This window comes from Thermobia domestica, chromosome 13 (assembly GCF_964235325.1).
Source record: "Thermobia domestica chromosome 13, izTheDome1.hap1.1, whole genome shotgun sequence".
NCBI lineage: Eukaryota > Metazoa > Arthropoda > Insecta > Zygentoma > Lepismatidae > Thermobia > Thermobia domestica.
The window spans coordinates 161,210,704-161,235,432 of NC_137466.1; the positions used below are offsets into that span (position 1 = coordinate 161,210,704).

The 24,729-nt window shown below is 36.1% G+C and overlaps 2 protein-coding genes across 3 annotated transcripts in view; both read left to right on the forward strand.

Annotated features, from left to right (window-relative positions):
* The window catches only part of LOC145668685 (uncharacterized), a 742,633-nt gene extending 731,525 nt beyond the window's left edge, over positions 1-11,108 (forward strand). For both annotated transcript variants that reach the window (XM_081736754.1, XM_081736755.1), the window contains 3 exons: positions 1,262-1,407; positions 2,433-2,568; positions 8,424-11,108. In XM_081736754.1, coding sequence (XP_081592880.1) covers positions 1,262-1,407; positions 2,433-2,568; positions 8,424-8,538 — 397 coding nt within the window. In that variant the 3' untranslated portion in view covers positions 8,539-11,108. The remainder of the gene's footprint in view (positions 1-1,261; positions 1,408-2,432; positions 2,569-8,423) is intronic.
* A 2,848-nt stretch (positions 11,109-13,956) lies between these two features.
* Positions 13,957-14,361, forward strand: LOC145667835 (uncharacterized). The gene has a single exon (XM_081735267.1). It carries the CDS (start codon positions 13,957-13,959, stop codon positions 14,359-14,361), a length of 405 nt encoding a protein of 134 aa, XP_081591393.1.
* The last annotated feature ends 10,368 nt before the right edge of the window (positions 14,362-24,729 follow it).

A 24,729-nucleotide genomic window follows, 5' to 3' on the forward strand; every position in this document is an offset into this window, starting at 1 on the left:
CGTAACAATGTTGAAAATTAATGATTAGGTTTCATGCGATATATGAATGATCTGAAACTGTGTCTTTATTAACTGTACTAGGTGATTGTTCCTATGCTTAACCTCTCCGGAAGCCTGCATAACGTGTAAATGTATTAAGTTTTTATTTGAAATAATACTCTGTAAAAATATATATAGCCTACAGTCGAAACCGTTTATAACAACATCGCTTTTAACGACGTATTGAGTATAACGACGAAATCTAACGGTCCCGTCTAAACCCTATATAAAAACTGTATTTAAGAAATCGCTTAGTACGACATATCGTATAAAACGACTTATTTTTATCACATTATCGGAAAAATGTACCGGCTATAACGTTCAATGTTGATTTTTGTTTGTTAAGTGTCTGGAGATTGCTGGTAACAATGTAAGGTTTATTTTCAAACTCTTGTTTTGTTTCATACTATACAACACACACAGAAAGTAGAACATGTTCAACATTTTATCTCATTCATTAGCTAAGATCGTGTATGACATTACTGAACAATTTACACAGTTGTTACGTTTTCTTCACTTATTATAAGTCTTTATATTTTATTGCCATACAGTATTATTGCTGTACGTACTGTATAAACATTAGAAGAAAAGAATCCTCTTCAGTCCCATTCCACAAGTATTGTATTGTATGTACTGTATCTGTATTTAGTTAGTTTTTTAAGTTTAAGCGCTATTCTGTATATTAACAATGTAAGTGTACAGCCTAGAGCTTAGATACGAAATTTTGAGCAAAAAAAGGAAAACCCGGTTTGTGCGACTATTGGCTATAACGACCGTAAATTTGCGGTCCCCTCGTAGTCGTTATAACCGGTTTCGACTGTATATGATATCAATAGAACAACAGTACAAGGCTTCTAAAGGGAAATATGAGCATTATGTAGGTATTTTTTGATACAATTTATGTTGAATTAAGAGCTTCTTTCACTATTTCCCGACTCGGGTTTAGTTAAAGAAGACAATAGAAAGTAGATATATGTCCTTAAAATCACAGAAATACGTGATTGAAGTTTCTTGTAGTAATACTACGAATTATGAACTGTATTCATTTTCATTTTGAGTATGGGCTTCCATAATTAGGTGGAAAAAAAACTACTAACTATATAGTTTCGTCAAAATATTTCATTCTCATTTGTACTTTATTTTAACGTTGTTATACAGTATATCTATGAATTAGCTAACGAACATATATTAGCACTTGTATTTGTTTGACTTTTTCTTCCAGATCGGCAGCTGTGGTTATGATTGCTGTTCATAGGATGAAATATTTGGTGCTAAGGTGGAGGAGAGGAAGAAGAATAGGCGGCAGTGCTGTGCTAGGACATGTATATAGTGAAAGTGTTCTTTCAAATCTACATGTAAATACTTATGGTAAGGAAAAAAAAAGTTAAATTTATAGTATAATGTTTATACCATGTTACATAGGCAAAGATTCCTTAAAATCATTCATAATAATAATAATAAGGCGGGAAGAATAAGATAACAAAATATGATGTTAACCCCAACTAAAACCCCATAACTTGCCATCCTTTGCTCTTTATATGAGGGGTCTACCAGTTTCCCATGGTACCATACTGAGTCACACACAGCTGGTTGAACCGGCATTTAAAAATTGAAACGCTATTGTTAAGTAAAGTTGCTCAGTGTTAGAGGATTCGCCTTTAACACGAAAAGCCAGGATTCACTTCGAATCATACGAGTTTGTTTTGGAGCACACTTGTACATAACTTTTCTGGGAGTTTTCCCACTTTCTTAATCCACCGATTCTTCCTCATCATTCGTTTCCATTTAATGTTTGTCTTACTTCGCCTGTTTGTAAATGACCGCCTGTGAGATTAAAACTTCAAAATTCATTTTGCCATTGTTAGATATCTATAAATCACTATAGTCCTTGTCACCCGAATTTGCGTCCCATAATTGTCCACAAATATGAAAAAGAGTGATTAGATTCCTCCCTGAAGGTTTAGTAACAGCACACTGCGAACTCATTGGCTGATGCCACATGCCAATTCGAGTGACGCGGACTGTAATACATATTAATGAACGTAAAAGTTTTAAACGTTAATAACAACACTTTGTTAATAAAATAAAGAGAAAGGGAGAAATTATAGTATTAGATTTATTCTGAATAAAGAGATTCAAAATATGAAGTTATTTTAGAACTACTTGTACTCGGAAGTATGCCTTAGTGACTTTTTTCTTGTGTATTTGTCCAGCTTCGTTCCATTCATATTAGTGATGTGTAAAACATAATTTCTTCTGTTTTCAGATCTCTATCAAAATCAGCAACATTGAAATTTGTTTACAATTTAGAAAGAAAGAAAAGTCTCAGTGTTTTGTTTCAAATATTCCTACCCAAAAACTAACTTTATTCCTTTTTCAATATCTTGTTTCAGGAAACAGACAGTCGGCTTCTCCATCTCCGAATGGCTTTCTCTCAGCACAAGGTGTTTTTTGTACTGGTTCAACACCCCCAACTAGAGATCATGCTGTTCACAGGCGAGAAAGAGACAGATCACCACCCTCCCGGAGGTAAGTTTTCACATATCTTAAAACTTTCTTATCATTACCATAGTTAAAAGTTCAAGTTTTTCATATTTACTTATGATTTCCACGCTTCTGGAAAATTACGCAATTTATGTTTATTTTCGAAACCCTTGAAATTGCTAGAAAATGAATTTAATATCTTCGATACCTTAACAATGGCTCTTGTACTATTTTCTCATTGTCCGTTTGACTCTTTTAACAGAAGAACTGGCAACAATTGTTCGATGATGTATGATCATTGATCATGTTTAACTAATCGATAGATTCAATAGGAATGATCATGTTAATCGAGTCGCTAAATCTTTCAAACTCTGACAATTGTGTTTAAGACAGAAAGTTTTATTCATCGTGTTTGCAATAATTCATCATATCACCTTTCTTATTTCCATTTTTCTTACCCATTTCGGATACCAAGACGACAAGCAAGGAAGAAATTCTCATTAAGATTTATCCATGAAAGGAGTTGTTCCAAAAGTGCTCAATTTTCCTGTTAGCACACTCGAGCCTGTTGAACAAGGAACCAAATCGGGTTAAAGTGAGGGGACGTACCATCTCCGATGCTCAGACTGGCTTGTTATAAGACAAACCTCTCTGAAGGGAATGCCGTAACCGTGTGTCGTATTTCCACTGAGTGGCATTGCTATATATGAAATAAGTAGAATTGAATGATAGTTAGGATTTCGCACATTGTGCACCATATCTGAAAAAACAAGGATGTTTGCAGGAAAAACTGGTCATTGCACTAGCGTAACACATGATATTGAAAGGTACAAAATTATTGATGTGTTACCTGAACTGAACTACAAGGTTTCCCTTACTCCCAGTACCACTCGGGCAGTTGAGGTGATTATTATGTACGATGCAATGTGTTATACATAAGTATGCAGAAAGATTCAATTGTCGATTTCCTCATCCTTTTGACAAGAATGGTTCATCGTTATCGCCCAAGAGCCTAGATTGGTCTTCTTGTGAATAAAATAAATCATCCAATATTGCAGATGCCTTTGGACGAGGTGCAATTGCTTTGCCCATTCCTAACACCAAATGATGGGCATGACATGGGTACAACATCCAACTGTCCGTGCTCCATTTGCACATTGACAAAAATATCCTATGATGTAATCGTCCCCTTCCCAAGCAAGATCGTATAAAACGAAAGCAGTACTTTAACCGATTGCTGTGCCTTGAGTGGATATGTGCACGAACAAGGTAAAGTGTTTGCCTCATATCAAGCCAGTCTGAGCATCAGAGATGGTATGTCCCCTCACTTTAACCCGATTTGGTTTCCTGTTCCGCAGGCTCGAGTGTGATGAAACTCATAATGCTTGTTTAACTCAATATGTAGTCTCACTTCCATAAAACCTCAACGGAGAGCACCTCCTCTTTTGGACGATATAAAAAATATGTCAAAAACGCGCGCCTTATGGACATTTCTATTGTATTGTTGAACCATTTTTGGTCATGTTCCCGCTGAGCTATGGCCACCATTCTTCATACGTGCAGGTCTTAGGCCACGATCTCTTCCCACATCAAATTATATGCGCGCAACGCAAACGGGAAAATTGAGCACTTTTGGAAGAGCTCCTTTGGTATTTGTTGTTGGCTTTTTTCTTTCTTTCTGTTTCTTCAGTTATGAGTTCTATACGCATTTCAAGCTGTACTTTTACGAAGTTTGAGGAATTATAAAAAAAATAAGTTATTTTTAGATAAGAAAGTGTGAGCTACAAACACTTGTTTCGTCTTGAGGGGTTTCAACGTCTTACGTAGACCATGTAGTCGAGTTTTTTCGTATCTCCTCCGGGAAAATTATCCAGTGGTATGAGGTCCGGAATTTATTGGACATTTTCGTGGATTCACCTGTAGGGATAGTTGTAATATTTTGTTAGAAATACTAGCTGAAATCCCCATTCTTTGTACGGGAAGAATAGGTTTATGGCAAAAGATTGGAACCATCCTTACGATGCGCATTTGAATGAAGATGATGTAATGATTAAAACCCATTATTTTTCGCAGAAATTTTAAACCTCTAGCCCCTTAGGATACACCTTTTAATAAAAGTGACATGATAAACCCAGCTTGTGTTAGATACTAACTCACTTTTCCCCATGATACGATCACAAAGAATAGGTAACACTTCTTTCAGTGTGAAGAAAGGAATTACAGAAAATGATCCCCTCTGCCCTTAAAATGGAAATTTTCAAAACGCTGGGATACATGACCTTTATTTTTAATCAGGGGGGGTTATATACCAAGTTTAATCATCCGAACTTGACGGGCTCGTGAGATACTTTTTTTTTTCATAAATTTTGAACCCACTCTATCCCACCCTTTAATCAAAGTAATATGATAAAAACGCAGCTCACAGTTGATGCCAAGTATGGTCCAAAATTAATTTAAAACTGTTCAATGTTTTTGCGTGATTCGATTACAAACAACAGGCAACATCGCTTTCAATATAAAGAAAGAAATTACAGAAAATGACGTTCTTCTCCACTTAAAACGGGAATTCTTAAAAACGCTGGAACTCATGCCCACTTATCTTTAATGAGGAATTTATTTATGAAGCTTCAGCTTCCTAACGTGACAGGATAGCTAGATGCTCAGTTTTTTGCGTAAATTTTGTTCCTCCTTCCCCGCTCTTCCTTCTCTTAGGATATGCATTTTAACTAAAAATAATAGGATAAAAACCCAGTTCAAGTTTGTTGATAGCAATATCCAAAAAGATCATTTCAATCAGTTCAGCCATTTTTCCACGATTCGATCATAAATAAGATCAGGTTCATTTTTATTTAATAGACTAACATTGATTATTCAGGTCGCTGAGTTGAAATAGAAGAATTGAATGCACAATCCTTTATAAATTACACAGTGTGTTTCAAAACAACACCGACAACGCTTGGAAGGTGATTCCTGACACCAAGATAAGACGAAAAGTATAGACCAACTTAGCTGCACAAGTGCTTCCTTTCGGAGTTATAGATTGCCGAAAATATGAAAATATGAACTTTCAAGTTCCATAGCTCCAAAACTATGAGATCTACCGTAGTCAGGTCAAGAGTTTATTTAAGAACTACTATGTAACCTATCCAAATAACCATATTTCAGAATCCTGCTGTACTTCTGCAACAATTTTTATAGAGACAGTTTGGCTACGGGCATATAATTCGAAGTACACACCAACTATCTCTATAAAAATTGTTGCGGAAGTACCGCAGGATTCTGAAACATGGATATTTGGATAGAGCACATACTAGTTCCTAAATAAAGATTTGACCCGACTACGGTAGGTTCCATAGCATTGGAGCTACGGACCTTTAAATTTCATATTTTTGGCAGCCTATAACTCCGAAAGGAAACATTTGTGCATCCAAGTTAGTCCATACATTTCATCTTATCTTGGTACCGGGGATCACTTAACAAACGTTGTCGGTGTTGTTTTGAAACACATGTATATGTCCCCTCCCCAAACTTGCGGGGCTAAATTTGGATTTAAACGGTATCGGAAGTTTCACTGTTCATCTCAGCGACCCTGAAAACTATGGATTCTGCACTAATATCGGTCATTTTCGATCATTTTTTTATATCTCCCCCTCGTCCTCCCCTAAGTTGCACCGTCCAAGTGAAATGATAAAAACCATCCCAAGCCCAAACCGCATCTATGTTGAAAATTTGATAGAGATCGGTCGGGTGGTTCAAGAGTCACTTTCAGTTTTATATAATAGATAAACTGTAAAGGATATCAGGGTTAGCGCCTATTTTAAATTCTTCCTGTATGTTATTATTATTCTTCAAACAAGAAATTGTAATTATTTTATAATAAAGAAGAAACTTCCCTATGTTGTCATCTTATCCCAATACAAATTCATGCTTACCATTTTCTTCCTAGTTTCTATAATTTCCTCAAAACAAACTCAGCCACGCCGTTTCAGCAAACTTCCCTATTGACCAAAATAATTTTAATGAGCTAATCACCCACGTGCGGAGCGCCAGAAAAAAACAAAAGCAGGAAAGTGGAACAAAACCAGGAGACACGGAACCTTCGGGGGAAAAAAATGTAACAGAAGCCGTCAAAAACACACTTTTGGACCGCTATTCAAATTAACCGTCTTAACAGCAATTGGGAAATGGTTGACACGCCTGGACCCTCACCATCCATTGCATAACAGAGGTGTCATTCCAAAAAGGCCAAAACATCTGGAAGCTGTTGCCCTAAGGTCAAAAGGTTCTTAACTCTCGAACGCGAGGTCCAAGATCAATACCAGACAAAACACTTAACCAATTAAAAAAAAAATAATAATAAAACTTCACCCGATATTTAAAAAGGCTCATAACATAGAAATTGCTGAGGTACAGTAAAACCCTTTCCTTCCCTAATTTTTGCGTCTCTGTAATCTTTTCTGTTAAAAAACATGCATTTCATTTCACTCATCCCCAATTAATTACTCAAGCACTGTACTGCTCAAATCCCCACGTACTTTCTCTCTTGCCATGCAATGTGCTATCCCCATGTTCATTTAGTAAGAACTAATAATTAAAACAATTAACTATGATTGTAACCCCACAGTACAGTACAGCAAGAAAACAATGCAGTCTAAGTCATGACATGTGAGGTAGATTGGATATCATAGTTACAGCAATAATGAAGCAAGTGCGTACATGCGAAACTGTTTTAATTTTTAAATATGAATAATAAATAGTAAAAATGCAACTTACATTTACTTACTGACAAAATATAAAGGAATTATTTTTTTTAATTATTACACTATCATTGGTAAACGAGTTAATTAGTAGTAAATGACATCCATGAATGTAATGTTTGACGAAATTACGTTTTTTGGAGTGGGAAGGGAATGGTTATTGAATGAAAGAGCTACCTCAAACGCAAGTTCTAGAATAGTCACTTCGTATACGTATAATTGAGATTACATTCGTAAGTGTACAGAAGAACTAATGCATAACGTGATAGATTACCGAAAGTTCCCCCCTCTCTACTTTTCAGTCAATATATAAGCAAATAAGAATAACGAAAACGCAGTTTCAAGTTTGTCCAAGCATTTAGCACTAAAACTCGAAACTGATATGTTTAAAACCCTTCACAATTCCAAAACACAGATTACAAGAAATGCTTATAAATATTCCGTTATCCTAAGTAAAGAACCAAAACTCTATTTGGATAATAATGGAAACTTAAATAAGATACGGCACAATATCATTAAATTAAACAAAAACAACCAATAGTAACTGACATCAGTTAAACTCAAAGGTACTCACTTTTGCTCCTTTAAATTCTTGTAGATTGTTCAAAAAATAATATTGAGAGTACCTTTGAGTTTATTCATAAGATCGTTATACAAACGCTTTACACTACATGACCTCATTTAGTTTCTCCGTATTCTAAAAGTTCAGGTTTAGTTTATGACAACACAATATTGATATTTGCAATTTTGGTGGTCGTAGTTAACGTCCAAAGATTTTGGATTATTCATAAAGATCTGCCTGAAAGCATGTTCTAGCTCATTTGCGTGGAATCAATAGAGCAGGGACAAGGTTGACAGTTAATTTTCTGTGGAATTTATAAATGTATATCGCGAACTAAAAATTATAAGCCAGAGTAGACAGAAGAGTTGAGGATTAAGATTGGGGATACCACATCTGTCATTACAGAGGTAGACACTTGTACATGTCAATTAACATTTCTTCGATATAAGGCACTTAATTTCCTGTATGAAAAATATTCAGATCCTTCATAAAAAAACTATTCACACAAGAACATTCAAAATTTTTGTATGGTTAATTACGAGAACCAATTTAACGTAATTAAATTTTTATTTTTTCCACAGAAATATATTTGAAGAAAGTATGCGTTTGAATCATCTACAACGAAGTGATGCAGAGGAATGTTTAAACAGATTTGACCATATACAGCAAATTCTTGGTTTGTCTATAAACAAGTAAAAAGGTTATGTACATCGTAAATGTACAGTACGTAGAATTAAGTCATGTCAAAGGCAAGTACATGAAGCAAAGTACAAGTTACCTGGGTGACAGCAGTTTTCTAGTAGAACATCAGTTGCCCAGGTAGACAAAAGTGACAAATTCTCTCTAAAATTCAACCAATCGTATACGTTTATTGGTTTTATTTATTGATATTTGCTACACGGAAGTATTGGAATTAAGCAGCTTCAATATCTACATGTAAAGTGTATTTTGTGTGTTATATTTGTGAATTGAGTTGTGTATGTCTCATTATTTATTGTATTTCTACATTCAGTGTAAAATTGTAGTCTGTAAATAATGCCCTAGTTTAATCAATAAATAAATAAATTGAGGGATTTTTTAAAAAATAAAACAGTTAAGTGTCCTCTCAGGAACTGTTCACTGAGAGATTTCTTGGTTTTAAAAAGAAATTGAAGAAATTTCATAAATGTCAAGGGCTCAATAAGTGATGATAAAAGATAAACAGTACGTTCGTACTCTATAACTAGTATTAGTTTAATTTTTCAGTTTGCTGTTTTAATCGATACAGTAACTGTGATATTGAATTCAATAATAATAATAAATCAACAGTATGTTGTTACCCTATAACTAGTATTACATTTTCAGATTGCTGTTTAAATTGATGCAGTAAGTGAAATATTAATAAGAAATCAACAGCACTATCATATATTAGTTGAATTTTTTAGCTTCTTACTTTAGTCAATGCTGTAACAAGTGTAAGTGCAACATTGAATTATTGTCGGATGTTGCGTTGTTATTTTTATTATTTTTTAAATGTATCCTGTTCCCATTTTCATCCATTAATGTCCTTTCATTTATAAGTAAAGATGCTTGACGACAAAGAAAAGAAAGAAAAAAAAAAAGAAAGTACTCAAACAAAAGAATGCAGCGAAAAGGAGTTAATTTCCAAAATACTGGATAAGTCAGAGAACTGTTCTTCCTATATCTTAATTAAAAGAAAACGTACTTTGGTCTTCGTTAAACCTGTCTTCTGATTATGAATATTACTTTCTACGCGAATATTACTTCCAATATAGCTTTCTACGAAGCTACAAATTACGATTGTGTTGGACCAACTAGATAAGCTATAAAAAAAAAAAAAAAAAAAAAAAATGCAACGTAGTGTTAAAATCAGAACTAGAATTCGCTTTATTGTATTACAGAAAGCCATTATTGATAGGTTGGACAAGCATATCAACCAAATTTTTTCCCTTTTAGAACTCCTGTCGTCAGTTGCGTTGTAAATTTTATTTTCTTGTGTGTGTGTCCTGAATATATCACACTTGTGTCTGACGTCTTGATATACACTCTTGTATACAATAACAAAGGTCAAAAAGTGAGGTTTACTGCAATTTCCATAAATAAGATGGTGAACCATTTTGCATAACGTCAGTTCTTAACTAATAATGCATAACCGTAGACTCTACCGTATCTCTGAACGTAATAATTCTCTGCCTAAACAAGTATATCGCCACGTTTGAATTCCATAATAAAAGCAAACATTGTTTGAGAAATGATTTGAAAGCCTCTTAGTATCTATTTGATGTCAGTGCTGAGCAAGATTATATCATCGTTTCTTTCCGTAATATTGTCATTTCGTACCAATCTTTTTATGTAAACACCACTCTTAATCTAAATATGATGTAAATAGAATAGTAACAGTTTATTTAGAAGAAACATCAAACAAGAAATGGTTGATATTCGTCCAACCTAGAAAATTATTATATTGGGTAATATATTGGTGTATATATGCTAGAGTAATACAAAATGGTTCATATCATAGTACTTATTGAAATCTATATGACTTTACAATCGTAAGTCACCTTCTGTTACAAATAAAACCAAATTTCCAGCATATTATTTTCGTTGAACATAGCGAATTTGTCAATGTCAGGTCATAAGGAAACGTCAATTTTCATCCCTTTTCATAATTTCTAATTCAGTGTGGGTTGGATTTAAGAAACAATGTTCTCTATATTTCAACTTTTACCTATAATTAGTCTTACTCTTGTGATGTTAATAACCTATTTGTGTTAAGTTTTATGTTTCATGTGATTAACATCAAAATATTGATGTTGGTAAAAATAGTCCACAAAAAATTGGGACATATTATATGAGAAAAGCAGGCATAATGCTGGGTCTATTTACGTATTAATGTAAAATACCCATTATGTGTATAATAATATGACCTAATTAATCTGATATCCAACTATTTCGTTTGAATTGATCCATGAGTTCGTATGACTGACTGATTTGCGTGTTTTTTCTTACATTTAAATCACGAAGTACATTTTAGTATTATTTTTAATTGTTATTTTAAAAAATTATTATATATAAAAATGAACAGTTTGTGTTTTTGTTTATTGAAGAGTTTGTGCCAATTATTGTAACTTGCAGTTCATATACTTGCCTTTAAAACAAAATGTGATAGAAGCGTTTCTCTGGATAGTTGAATGTAATATACTAGATGAAGGGAAATCTTTGTTACCGATTGTACAAATAAAATAAGGTTCTGTAAAATAAATAAATAAATAAATAAAATAAAATAAAAATGTATATAAAAGTTGATTTTGTTTTGTAATGACACTATTTTGCTGCAACACAAATGTATACCAATATGTCCAAAGCCATTGCGTTAATTAAATAGTTACCAGAAAGGAAGGAGATATGTTTTGTGTGTTTATTTTCTTTTTTAAAGCAGTGTGATTATTTTGCCAAAGCAAAGACTGTGAGATGTTATTTCGAAAACAACTCGAAAAGGTGCGTGGTGTTTTCAACAAGAGTCTGAGTACTGTTAACTTTGGGTGAATGTGTTTATGATTGTATACACCTGTTAATTTTGTAAATAAATATGAATATCTATATATATATATTCTTACGAAGAACTATGCATTTTTATTTTATTTATCACTTCAAGAAAAGATGATTAGTGCTAATTTAACATTTCCTTGTAACCAGTGGTGATATTCTAATCTTTTAATTTTTTAACTACCGGTTCTCTCTCTCTCTCTCTCTCTCTCTCTCTCTCTCTCTAGAGAGAGAGAGAGTAGAAAGATAGATAAAACTCTCTTAGGAAACAAACCATACAAGGTGGACAAAGGCAGTTTTTTTACTGGATAACACAAGTGACAAGTGGATAACATACACACAGCATCCTAATACAAGATGTTGTGACAAAATTACGTATTACGGCGAATATCTTGGAAACGAATTATCTTAGATAGATGATTGTCGAAAAGTGTTGGAAAGACCTTAATCCAGCAATGGATTGACAATTGTTGATAATGGTATGTATGCGTTTCAAATATAAATAACATTCACCACTACATTCATTTGATACTAGTTCTTATTCGTGATATCTGAGCATTTGAGATAAAGAAATTAACATCTATACCTTGTTCTTTGAGATCATCTGCCTTATGCAGAGTCATTATGACACATTATTAGTGCCATACTAAAGAGTTCGACTAACATATTTTTCCTGCAGTAGTCAGGCCTTCAGTATGATGCTAATCATACGTCAAAACGACTCTGTCTAAGGCCCCATATGTTTAATCCTGTAGCTGTAAGAATTTCTGAAAACAAAGATAGTTAAACGTTTCCGACCAAAATCGCAGAAAAACAAACGTTTTCGACCAAAATCGCAGAAAAACATTTTTCTTGTATTGAGTTCCTGAACACATACGTATGATAAGTTTGTCAATTTATCCCCGGAACACCCTGCATGTTTACTTATAAGCTTGATTATGAAAAATGATTAACGGCAAAGACAGTTTCGAAACATTTTCCCGTTTTTATGTTGTGTAGTCCTCTTTCAGGAGGAATTGACAGTAATCTCTCATCATGGACGGGTTACATTTCCCTTTATAACATTTTTCCATCTGCAAAATGTTCTGATGAAAACACTCACCCTGTTCATTGCTTATAGCAGCTAATTTTTCAGAGAAATAACTCAAATGAAAATGCAGACAGTGAATGAATTTTAAAATAAATATTTCACCATTGTGCTTCGCAGGTTTTCAAGATTCTGTACCAATATATCATAGTTTTCTTCTCTTATAAGTAAACCTATCGATGTCGAAATCTAGTTTCTTGATCAAACTTGGCAAAGAAGTGTGGAATATCAAGAAAAGAGCGTAAGCAAAATTTAAAGCGTTTTCATTCATAAAGACGGCCGCAATGGCCAAAAACGTGATTGATCAGATTAAGCTATAACAATGTGCTTCAAGTTTGAAAATTTCATTTTATTCGTAAAACGGGTAAAGGGATGAAAAACAAAAACGCATTAACCGGCAAAGGGAGGAAGTAGACTTCTATTTGCGGGTATGCTTATCTTGGCTGCCATCTTGAAATCGGCCATCTTGTATCTTGCTCGACTCTTTTAAATAAGAAGGGGGTTATGTAAAATTTCAAATTAGGCTAGAATTTTACGAGAAATATAATGGTTAAATCTATGTTTCCATAAGTTTATATTTGTAAGAGATAATGAAATGTACTTTGATATGAATTCATTGGTTCAAAGATTTCTTTAACAGCTGTATCTTTTCGAAAAGTATTCTAGTCAGGAAACCTAATATACGCTGGTGAGAACATCTTAGGTAGCTACTTTTGAAATCGTTATCGACTGCAGACAATATGAAATGGTGATGAGACGATCACAAACCTTAAGGAACTGACCGAAGATGGATGACATATTTTCCAATTGATTATTCGAGTTAGAAGACAAACCTTAATAAGCAGCAACCTATTCAGTACGCACTAGTATACATTCGGTTTTCTTGACTTAATCTTTTTTTAAATACATCCATGGGATTTTTCGCAGGAGAGGGCAAAATTTGTTCTCTGGTTTTGTATTTTTAATATAGCTATAATAATAGCATAGGTGTGCCGAACAAAAATTTTCTGGGGGGGACAGTACCCTTCAACATTGTGGGCCAAATTTAAAGAAAGGCTGATGTCGTTGCACCCCCCCCCCCCCATAATTTTCAAAATGTCACATAACATGAAGTAAAGTGCCGCAATTTAGGATAGATAAATCCTATCAACGGTGATAACAGGTTCGAAACAAAAAATCCTATTTATGGTACTGCTGACAATATTTATTATACACACGTGTCCAAAACTTAAACATAATGCAAGAAGTTGTATGTAAAAGGAAGGAAGGTCATCGCGAGCACAGAAGTTTGGTGGGTGGCGTGGGATGCTTGTGAGAAGCATTGAACCGGCTATGGCAAACGTTCGCCAGGCCCTCTATAGGGAAAAATCGAAAACTAGTGCTTGGATGCGAAGAAGGCGCCTTCCGTGTGTGCAGTGAGTGCAGTGTTGTAGTGAGCGGAAGGTACTGCTGAGTTAAATGTAGCAAGATATTAATTATATATGTCACAAAGACGTCAGTTGGATGCATTTAGCAAAGGTCGAATCATTGGGCGCTTGGAAAAAGGTGACACACAGACAGCAATAGCACGAGCCATCAATGTGCCACAAAGTGTCGTGTCTAGGTTGTGGAAACAGTTTTGCGACACCGGAGAATGCCGCCGTAGGCCTGGTGGTGGACGTCCACGGTTTACAACTCCACAACAGGATCGTTACTTAACCATAACTGCGCGTTGGAACCGGACCCTGCTTGCAAGACAATTGTCAGCGGAGCTTGCAGCCGCCTCAGGGGTGCGAGTATCACGCCAAACTGTGTACCGGAGACTGAGTGCCAGTGGTCTGTATGCCCGACGATCAGCAATATGTGTTCGACTGATGCAGGTACACAAAAGATCCCATTTACAGTGATGTCGGGAACATTACTAATGGACACCGAACGAATGGAGCCGCGTACTATACCTCTACATTGATGAATCCCGATACAGTTCCCAGAGCGATTTCCATCGCACTCTGATCTGTCGCGAACAGGGAACTTGCTTACATCCCACGAACATTGTGGAACGGCATCGATATGGTGGTAGTGGAGTACTGGTCTGGGCAGGCATTATGATGAATGGTCGTACTGACCTGCACATCTTCGATGCTGGGTCTATCAATTGTCAGAGGTACAGAGACGAGGTTCCGCATGCCCATCTGTGGCTTTTCAGGGAAGCAGTGGGCTCACAGTTTCTGCTCATGGATGACAATCCTCGTCCCCATAGGGCCAAACTAGTGGAAGAATGACTGGAGACGGAATACATCTAACGTATCGAGCAACCAGCGCGTTCTCCGGACTTCAACCCAATTGAACATGCGTGGAACGCACTAAGGAAGACGTGTTGCAATCCGCCAGCCGCCCCCAGGACATGTCATGAGTTCTGTACTGCTCTTCGTGAGGAGTGGAATCAGCTACCCTAAGAGCTCTTCAACAACCTGATCTTGACCATGGTACGTCGCTTTCAGACAGGCATATCCCATATTAACATGTTTTCGATGCCGCTAGTGCGTCTCACAGTGTTTTTGTGATATGTCTATTATGGTATCACGTTGTGAGTTTGTGTTTTGTGACCCCTTATAGCACGTTTTCTTTCCAATTTGACCTGTTCCGTGTTCGTGTAGCCGATCGTTGGTACGGTGGTTCCATTTGGTGTGCCTTCTTGACGTTCTTCGTCCCCTATGTACTCGAACAGTCATTATGCTTAAGTTTTGGACACTTGTGTAATTAATGGAATTTCCAGGGCGATGATATTATTTTGTAGGTTTCATGTCAGTACAATGAACTTATGATCAGTGACTAAGCATATTATTCAAGCTCATGTTTTCATTTATGATTTGTGCTGTTTCCCATTTTGACACTGAAAGTGGGTCTTTAAGTGTCCTGTTAAAAAGCTCCAACCTCTGATATTATATATAGCCATATGAGCCCAAGAAACGTAGATCCTTCTTCAAAAAGATGAAAAAGCCCAGCTGCTGATCCTGAAGATGTGTTGACAATTCCGTCAGTTTTCATCTTTTCCAACGTAGAGAGAATGTCTACATGATGTTAAACAATTCCCGTTATAAGACTGTCTACAAATTCACCTAGTGGGACACAAGGATTTAATGTTTATAATGTTTAAGACGAGACCACCAGCATTACCCTCGATTAGAACAGAAAATCGTGACCTCACTGAAAGTGACTGCGAGAACAGTACTCATAGTTCATGCATCCACTACAAAGAGTTTCTCACTACTTCTGACGCACTATAGGCACCCTTAATCACAAGGTTAGTACTGTGAGATCCACAATGTACGTACAAGGCAAGAAGTTGCTGTTTACACATAATAGATGGAACACTAATTCCAGAGCCATCATAAACTTGGCCATTGAGTTGAGCAATGGAAAGCTGGAGTCTCACCATCTCATCCAGAATAACTGAAGCTATAAACTCACCAGTAGTTTTTTGATATACTGTAGAACACAAGAAAACTTTCATGAGAACAGAGATCTTCATCAACTCAACTGGCACAAATACTTAATTGTTTGCCATTCTCATCACAGGAACCATCAGATACGATAGAGAACAGAGGAGGTTTTTGAGATTTGATTGTGTTACATATGTGAAAAGCAATTTCTTCGCCTATGGTTTCGAGATTTCGTTCTGGATTTTAACATCCATGAAATTACATCTCTTCGTGTTTCCCTTTATCCGGCTCTTCAATTGTGGAAAATCTTCAGAGCAAAGGCTCATCAACTGAAATAAATTCCTGAACCGGGAGTCATGTCCTCTAAATGCGAGTCCTTGTCTTGTAAGATAACGTATACTTGAGATTACATTTTTTTCAGGAATTTCCTGGCTTTCAGTTGTTCATCTAAAATTCTTCTGTTTTTCCGGTTTTCTATTGGTTTTTTTTTTTCTCTGCGTGTAGCGCAATACAGCCAGTTTATGGCATTCGTGTATACTTAAGTTTCGTGTATACTTAATTTCTCTTTAGCCTTCTTCCAGTTGCAAAATCCTACAGTAGACAAAGCGTTTTCAATGGTTTTAGTAAGAACTTTTTAAAAAATTCTTAAGATGTCCATACAGTAAAAACAGAAAATAACGTTTTGTTTGGATCGACGTGCAGCCACGGAAGGAACCAAGTTGGCACAAATTTCAATGTTCGATCTTTCAGAGACTTTTTGTGGAAAATTTGTAGGTAACACTAAAGTCTAATTGAAGGGTTCGAAGGGTGGGGAAAATCTGAACCACTTGCTAGACGTGGAGATTGAGAGGTTTCTTCTATGGACACTCACGGTGATTGTGACCGATACAAGATTTGAATTTCCATTGTCAGTTTCAGGTTGTTATTCATCAGCTGAACTATCATTTGAATTAATTTTTCTCTTCTTTTCTTCAACAATGGCACTACTTTGACCCATGTGCTGTCTTTTTTTCTTTTTCTTATGACAAATTGATCCATTTCAAACAATAAAACAACACTAAACAGAAACAAGAGATGAAAAACTTCACAGTATATATACACAGTATACCACAGTAACGTTATATTCACAGTCAATGTATATAGAGTATTACAGGTAGCACATTTTCTGCTATCGAGAGAAAAAATACCCAGAATTCTTGCGCGACGTGACGTCAGGTGGAAGAGAGCACGAAACAAACACATTGTAGGAAATACAGTAAGCGGTGTCGATGCGTGAAATTTATAAAGAATGGATAATTATTGAGACAAAAATGAATGAAAATAACTTTATTGTTGCTCAATGTCCGAATTGAAAAAGGAAGACTACATGTATAACATAGCACCCTTTCCCTAAAATGTTGTTGGTACAACGACAGTGAGTTTGTCGGTGTAAACGCGCAGACAGAATCGATGTAAACAATGTTAATATTTATTCTATTCATTTATTACCGAAAGATTATGAGACAGACTTACAACACGAACTTCATAAGCTGCCTGTAAGTAAAAAAGTTCCGGCCTCATGCAATTTCTTCTCTGCATATAACGAATTGGCATGGAATTGTTAAGAACGAACAGAAGTAAAAGGCTACGAGAAAATAATTTATTTTTCAAACATATGAAGTTCAAGAACTTGAAAGAAATTTAAGTCATGGATGCAGATCATGTAGGACGAGCAAAAATGTTAGAAAAGAGGATTTGCCTATTTTGTCCCCATTACTCGGTGAAGCCAAAAAAATAATCGAGACAAACCTGATTGGCTGCTCTCTTTTCCGCCAGTAATGCTCGCTCAAAACTAGGTTTTCTGTATGCCAACATGTAGTGTTCATTGCGTTTATTCTTATTTAAATATTCGCTTTAACGTTTAAAATGGTTACATGTGCAACTTATGGATTCGTGTTCGTTACCTTCAATGGGGCTTGAGTTCTTATTTCCGTTGAGGCTCGTGCTCACTTGGGCTAGGACTAATCCTCCAATAAGGATCACACTCAGGGCGGGATCCAGGATTTTCTGAGCAGGGTGCACCAATAATTACCAAACTAACCAATCACACTGAAACTCTTCAAAGTGACATGTGACAATATTCTTTACCCTTGACAACGCTGATACATAGAACGGGGGACGGCGGTTATTTTAAAGAAGGTCGCATGTTTTCTGTCCTACTTGACAAATGTTATATTGTTTTGCTTGGTGAATCCTTTTCCTTCAACCTTCAGAAAATCGACAGTATTCCTTTTGCAAAGCTCTGCTTTCTCTTAAGCCCCAAACGGAAAAATAATTTCAGAAAGTTTCGGAAAGCGTTGCTATTTTCACTGCTAGCCTCTCATTTTAGATAATGTATATTTACAACGAAGGGGTGCATGTGTACCGGCGCACCCTATAAATCCGGCCCTGATCACACTCACTAGACTGCTGGGAGCTCGCGCTCACTAATTTCATTGGGGGCGGAGGCGCGGTGACTCAGTGGTAGAACGTTCACATCCGGTGCTTGGGGTCCCTGGTTCGATCCCAGCTCGCTCTGTGTGGACTTTGTGGTGGACAAACACCATGCTCGTGGGTTTCTCGGGGTTCTCCCGGTTCCTCCCATTTCTTCATTCCACCATTTCATTCCTCATAATCACCGTCTCCTTTAGCCTAACCGGCATAACCGTGGGATGTAAAACTTAAGAGTTCATTTCATTTCATTTTAATTTCATTGGGGTACACGTTTATTGGGCTTGGGCTCACTATACTCAATAAAACTCGAGCTTACTAATCTGAACTAGAGTAAGGGTCACTACCATTAATGACCTCGTGCTCAATAACGTCAGTGGGGCTTGCAATGAGTTTATTACTGTCAGTGGGGAAAGCGTTCACTATTCTCATTAAGGCTGGCTCTTACTCAAGCTCGGGATGATATACTTCAATGAGGCTCGCGTTTACTCGGTCTCGGTCTCACATCCTTCAGTGAGGCTCACTGTCACTAGACTCCTTGGAGATCGAGCACCCTAATCTATTTCGAGCGAGCACGCGATTAGTTAGGTTCGGGGTCACTAATCTTAATTAGACTCCTGCTTACTAACGCGTGCTCTCTTCCGTCAACTGAGCTCGAGCTCATTCATCAATGGGGCTCAAACTCACTGACACCAGTGTATATTAATGTGGGCTTGGGTTCCATATTTTCAGTGGTGTTCGCGCTATTTATTCTCGTTGAGGCTTGCGCTTTCTTGGTCTAGGACTCACATTCTTTAACGAGGTTCGAAATCACTAGGCTCCTTGGAACTCGCGCTCTATAGTCTCCTTCAGTCACGCAGTCGCTTGAATTCGGATTGGACTCGTGCTCACTCGTGTTGACTCACTTCTGTCAGCTGGGCTCGATCTCACTACCATCAATATAACTCGAGCTCACTGGCACCAGCGCGGTTTTCACTAATGTGGGCTCGGGTTCATTACCTTTAGTGTGCTCGTGTTCATTATTCTGTTTAAAGCTCGTTCTTATTTGGCCCCGGGCTCGTATCTTTCAATGAGGCTTGCACTAACTAGGTTCCTTGATCTCTTTTGGGCAAGCGCTTACTTGGGCTCAGACTTCAACACTCAGTGGGACTCGAGCTCACTAACGTTAGTAGGGCTTGTACTCATTTTTGCTTGGGCTCACATCCTTCATTCAGGTTCGTGCTTAGTCGGTTCTGGTTCAGATCCTTTAATGAGACTTGCAGTTATTAGCCTCGTGGTACTCGCGCTTACGAATTTTGTTTGGGCACATTTTCCGCGAACTAAATCCAAAATATAGTACACATGTAAAAACAAGAACATTTATTTGAGGAATCTCAACCTAAAAAAAATAAAGCCCAAACATTGAAGAAACACAGTACAAGGAAAAACAATCAATGCGTTCCGGGTTCTGTGACTTCTGAGGGCTGCATTAGAATTATCACTAACATTTCCTATCAATATTCATAAAGCAATAATAATGAGTGGATGATAACATTAATATAAATTTATTATAATATAGCAATTTATCCTGCGTATTTGTAGTGTTAGAATTAGTAATATTTTTGTTTCTATATAGTTTCAACAATCAAATGAAGTTAGAATATGCTCGGAGTATACAAAAAGTATATGCTAAAAGCAGAAGACGCGATTTCCTCTCTTCCGCGTGACGTCACACTTCCAGCGACCAATGACAGTTCGAATAGCATATTTAGCCGCCCCTGATTCACAGTAACGCAAATAATCACGGCTGTCTAAATAACGTTACGGTTGGAGAAAAAACGCTGCAAAACATGCCTTTCAAAAACAGTGGCGCGCTTGAGCACAGCCCAGTTGACGAAGTTCAACAATACATTAGAAAGAATATGCAAAGAGGCCTACGTTACCCGCACACGAAGAAAAAGGTCCTTTTAGACAGGTTTTGAGTTATATTTCCGAAGCTAAACAGTGTTGTAAGTCTTCCATCGGTCCAGGTTGGCACAATAATGGTGGTATTTTTACACGAAGCAGATACAGCAAGAGTCGGTATATTATATTTAAAAAAAAAAAAAAAAATCAACATTTTCTCTTTTCTCTTTGTAATGCTATAAGTGTAGAGGGAAGTACTTAGAAAGCGACATTTTTTTTCCTTGCAGTTACCAGGCCGGTAGCCAGCCCAAAAATTTAGGGGGAGGCCCGGCTGAAGTTAGAGGGGGCCCGATCCAACCATACCATAGTTCATCACCATATTATAGTTAATTTCAAAGCCTACCGTGAAAATTTTAGGGGGGGCAGCAAAAATTTAAGGAAGCCCGGCCCCCCTAGACCCCCCTGGATACGGGCCTGGCAGTTACCGCTTTCTTGGAAGACAAGATAAAATCTCAAGGCAGAATTATTTGAAACTGATCATAAAACTTTTGATAAGTACTAACGTAAGTCAAATTCGAAATATTTTTGCCTTGGAACCAAGTGGTAATTTTTTTACAAAGCGGTAGCTGTTCAAAATGAAAAGACACATTAAGAATTGCGTACTTTCAATTAGAATCTACTATTTTCATAAAGATACTAGCTCATACACACAATTAATTATAATGTCAGTGATAGGCTAGGCTATATGGTGTTCATTGGGCCAAACACTCCAATCAATATTCATTTTACACTGGAGAAATAGTTATGATTCGTTTTTCATCATGAAACAAATGCCGGAGAGATATACTAACCTTGTATACAAATGTGCGGTGTTGGGATGTAAAACTAAATTGAGATATGATGTTTTACGTTTTAAATTGTCAATGCTTCCGCGTACTCCTAAGAAACGTAATAAATAAATAACGTCAATTAAAAAAAATCAATTATAACTCAACAATCTTTACAAAATTTGCAATCGATCAGTGAAAACAGCATCTTTCCAGAGCTTGTAGTTTCCGAGATATCATTGTTAAAATAATTTGCCACAAACATATAAACTGACCACAAACATATAAACGTAGCATTTTAATATATAGATATTTCAAAATTTTCTTTTTGCTGCAAATGAATGTGTGCACGCTTTATGGTAGTTTTCGACGTAGCTAATATAGTGTCGCTACTTTCTGTACTTCATTTATATACCCTGGTAATTGTTACAGAATTTTCTTCAATGAAACTGGAATTCCTTTCAATTTCAGGAATTATTAATTGACAATCGACGTTCCCATTCCAGTATTTCATCATTTTTGCCGAGATATTTGGTGAAGAATTCCTGGTATACAATTTTCTCGGGGAGACAATCCCCTCGTAGAAAATTTCTGGGGGGACGCGTCCCCGTCCCCCCCCCCCCCGGCTGGCATGCCCATGAAGGGAGGATATGCAAAAAAGTCGCACTGAGGTTGATTTATATAATACCATCTCGGTATCACGGCAGTATCACATGACAGAATCAGTAAGAACGCCGAGAACTCTTATTAGTGGAGTGTTCAAAATTAGAGATGCAAAAAAGCCGGCTTTTTTGAATCGATGTTTTTTTTCACATAAAAAGCCGGCTTTTTTGGAGAAAAAAACGAGAATTTTGGAAATTTTGGCTTTTTTCATTTTCATGATTTTTCTATCTAAATAGCTTTCTTATAGTATATTAGAAAGATAAGATAAGAATTCCATGACCTAAATGCGATATTTCGCTCTGAAATTCACCATCAAGATGGATGGAGCACATGTTTTATGAATTAAAGCTAACATGAAGAATGTAGTATTTGAGGGCAATTTTAGAGGCTATTTAACTTTATTTTAACTTTTGAGTTATCGACATCTTTTTTCTTCTCTAGATCAGTTTAGTTTGTCATCCGTGTTTCATTTCTAAGAGCTTTTAGTACTCTAGCTTCTAGCGCAAAAGTTAAACTTGCCCGTTTTTCTATTTATCCGTCAAAGCGTACGTTTTTCAATATATCTGTCAAGCCGTACTTCCACATTTCTGTTATACTGTAGCTGTGAAGTGATTTAGCAATAATTTTCCGGACAGAACCTTGAATACCAATTTATACAAATATTCAGTAGTGAATTTAGAAAAGTACTTTAGGAGGGTTTTTTCTGATTGTTTCGTTTCCTAAATAGTCCTAATTTTATTTGGGAGGTGCTTGAAGTTTATGAGTACAGGCATAACTAATATTTCGTTCCGTTTATATGTTTAGCAATAATCTTCCGGATACAACCTTAAAAATCATTTTATACTGAGAATCAGTGGCGGATTTAGAAAAGTATTTTGGGAAGGGATTTTCGTACTAATGTTTAGTTTTTCTAAACATTCGTAATTTTCATTTGACGGAAGCTTAAAGTTTACGAGTAAAGGCATAACTAATAGATATTTCGTTTGTTGCAGACATTCCGTAACTTTGGGGACCGGGCTTCAGTCCGAAAGACCGCCCCCCTAACCTTCGCAAAACCATCACTGCTGGTAATTTAAAAACAATACGAAAGGAAGTCGGCCAACTCACAGTACACGGATGGAATGAAGAAAAGTTTTGTCAGAATGGTCGAATGCTGGTTGAATCCCAGACTTACCGATAGAAGCGCAAAAGCTAATCACTCAGTCATGTTTGTTGTGCAGTTGTATTTAGCTTAGCTTAAATATATTCCGTAGTCCTTTTATTTTTAGGGGGGGGGGAGTTTCGTAATGATATGTTGAATCCCTCTTGTTAAAAATTCAGAAAACTTGAGGATTGGGTAAACCGTGATGGTGGTTATATAAAACTTAACTGTAGATTTCAAGAATATACAGAACCAAAAGCTCTAGATGTGCAGCCTTTAGGTGTATCATATAAATCTAAGTATTTCTCTTATGTTTTAATTTTATTTTGTTTCAAAAAGAGGGTATGGAATATTTTGAAGTAAAAATACTACATACTATTTTGCTAGTTATTTGTGTATTTTTTTTTTAAAAAAAAGAAGTGTTTACTTTTAGGGTTAGCTGGTTTACACCAACATTTTTTTTAAATAACTGGTTTAAACCAAAAAAAAAAAAAAAGAATGAAAAATGCGAATCGTGTGAACTTCATGGTGACGTTTGCAGATATCAAACCACCTGCAATAGTTTTATTTCCCTTTCACCTTTTAATCAAGGTGTCCCATGTTCGATTCTCGGTCGAACCACAACCCTTCTTTCATGCGTAAACCAAGTAGCGGTTCGGATGTCAGTTTAAGCGAAAGTCTTCTCCTTGATAACCTCGGTATTTCGTAAGGATGTTAAGCCTAAACATGCGAAACGAAACCAAACTGTATATTTCTGCATGCCTAAATGCCTGTTGTTTTATAAAGAAGCCAAGATTGCTTAAATATATTGATAGAAATTTGCAAAAATTATCGATTGCCTACGTAGCTTCCAACATTAGCTTGGATTGGACTTTCAATGATATCTACATACTAAATTTGTAATTTAATACCTCAGTTTTAGCGTATTGATTATGATACGTTGACCTTTAAATTTTACATGCAAAGCAATAACATGATTTTCCCGTTACTGTCTTACATTTCAAGTAATGACGGGATTTTCCCGATGGCTAGGGCGGGAGATTCTCAATTTAAGAAATTTACTGACCGGACTTCTTTAAGTTTATGGGAGTTCTTCTGGCATAACCCCGCTGTTGCATAATAACACCAAGGCGAAACAAACTTATTTCTGTGAATATGTAATATAAATACATAAAGCAAAAAATCTATATCAAAAAAGCCTGGATTAAACCAAAAAAGCCTGGTTTAAACATCCACCAAAAAACGGGTTTTTGGCATTTTCAAAAACAACCATGGTTCTTGCCAACTCTGCTTACTTTTGTATATAGGAGGTTAAAAAATTCTTATTATATTTTTTACATTTGTTAATCCTGTGGAATTCATAATGTAAATATGTTGAAGAAAAATTGTTTGAAATATCTTTTCGAAATTCATAGTTTATTTTCGAGGTTTTATATTATTATCAGCATCAACCACTAATTAAATGACTTTTTGTGTTATAGAGAAGCGAACCAAAGTCTGCTTTATCAATTTAAAGCAGAATTTTGAAAAAAGCCCAAAATTTCCCAAGCAAAAAAGCGAAGCAGAAAAAAAAAACGATTTTTTTTTCCAAAAAAGCCGGTTTTTTTCCGAGCCCTTTCATCTCTATTCAAAATAAAAGAGGGTGCGTACCCAGAATAATGATATACATTTTTAAACAAACTCAGCGAAATACATTTTTAAACAAACTCAACGAAAACAACATTTTTACACCCAGGATTGTGTGTAAGGAAATTTGGGGGAGTGTTAGGGATGCTGGAAATGTGCAGAATACTCCCTGGACATAATATCTATTTTTACAGCAGAATTTGTAAACGTTAAAAATGATAA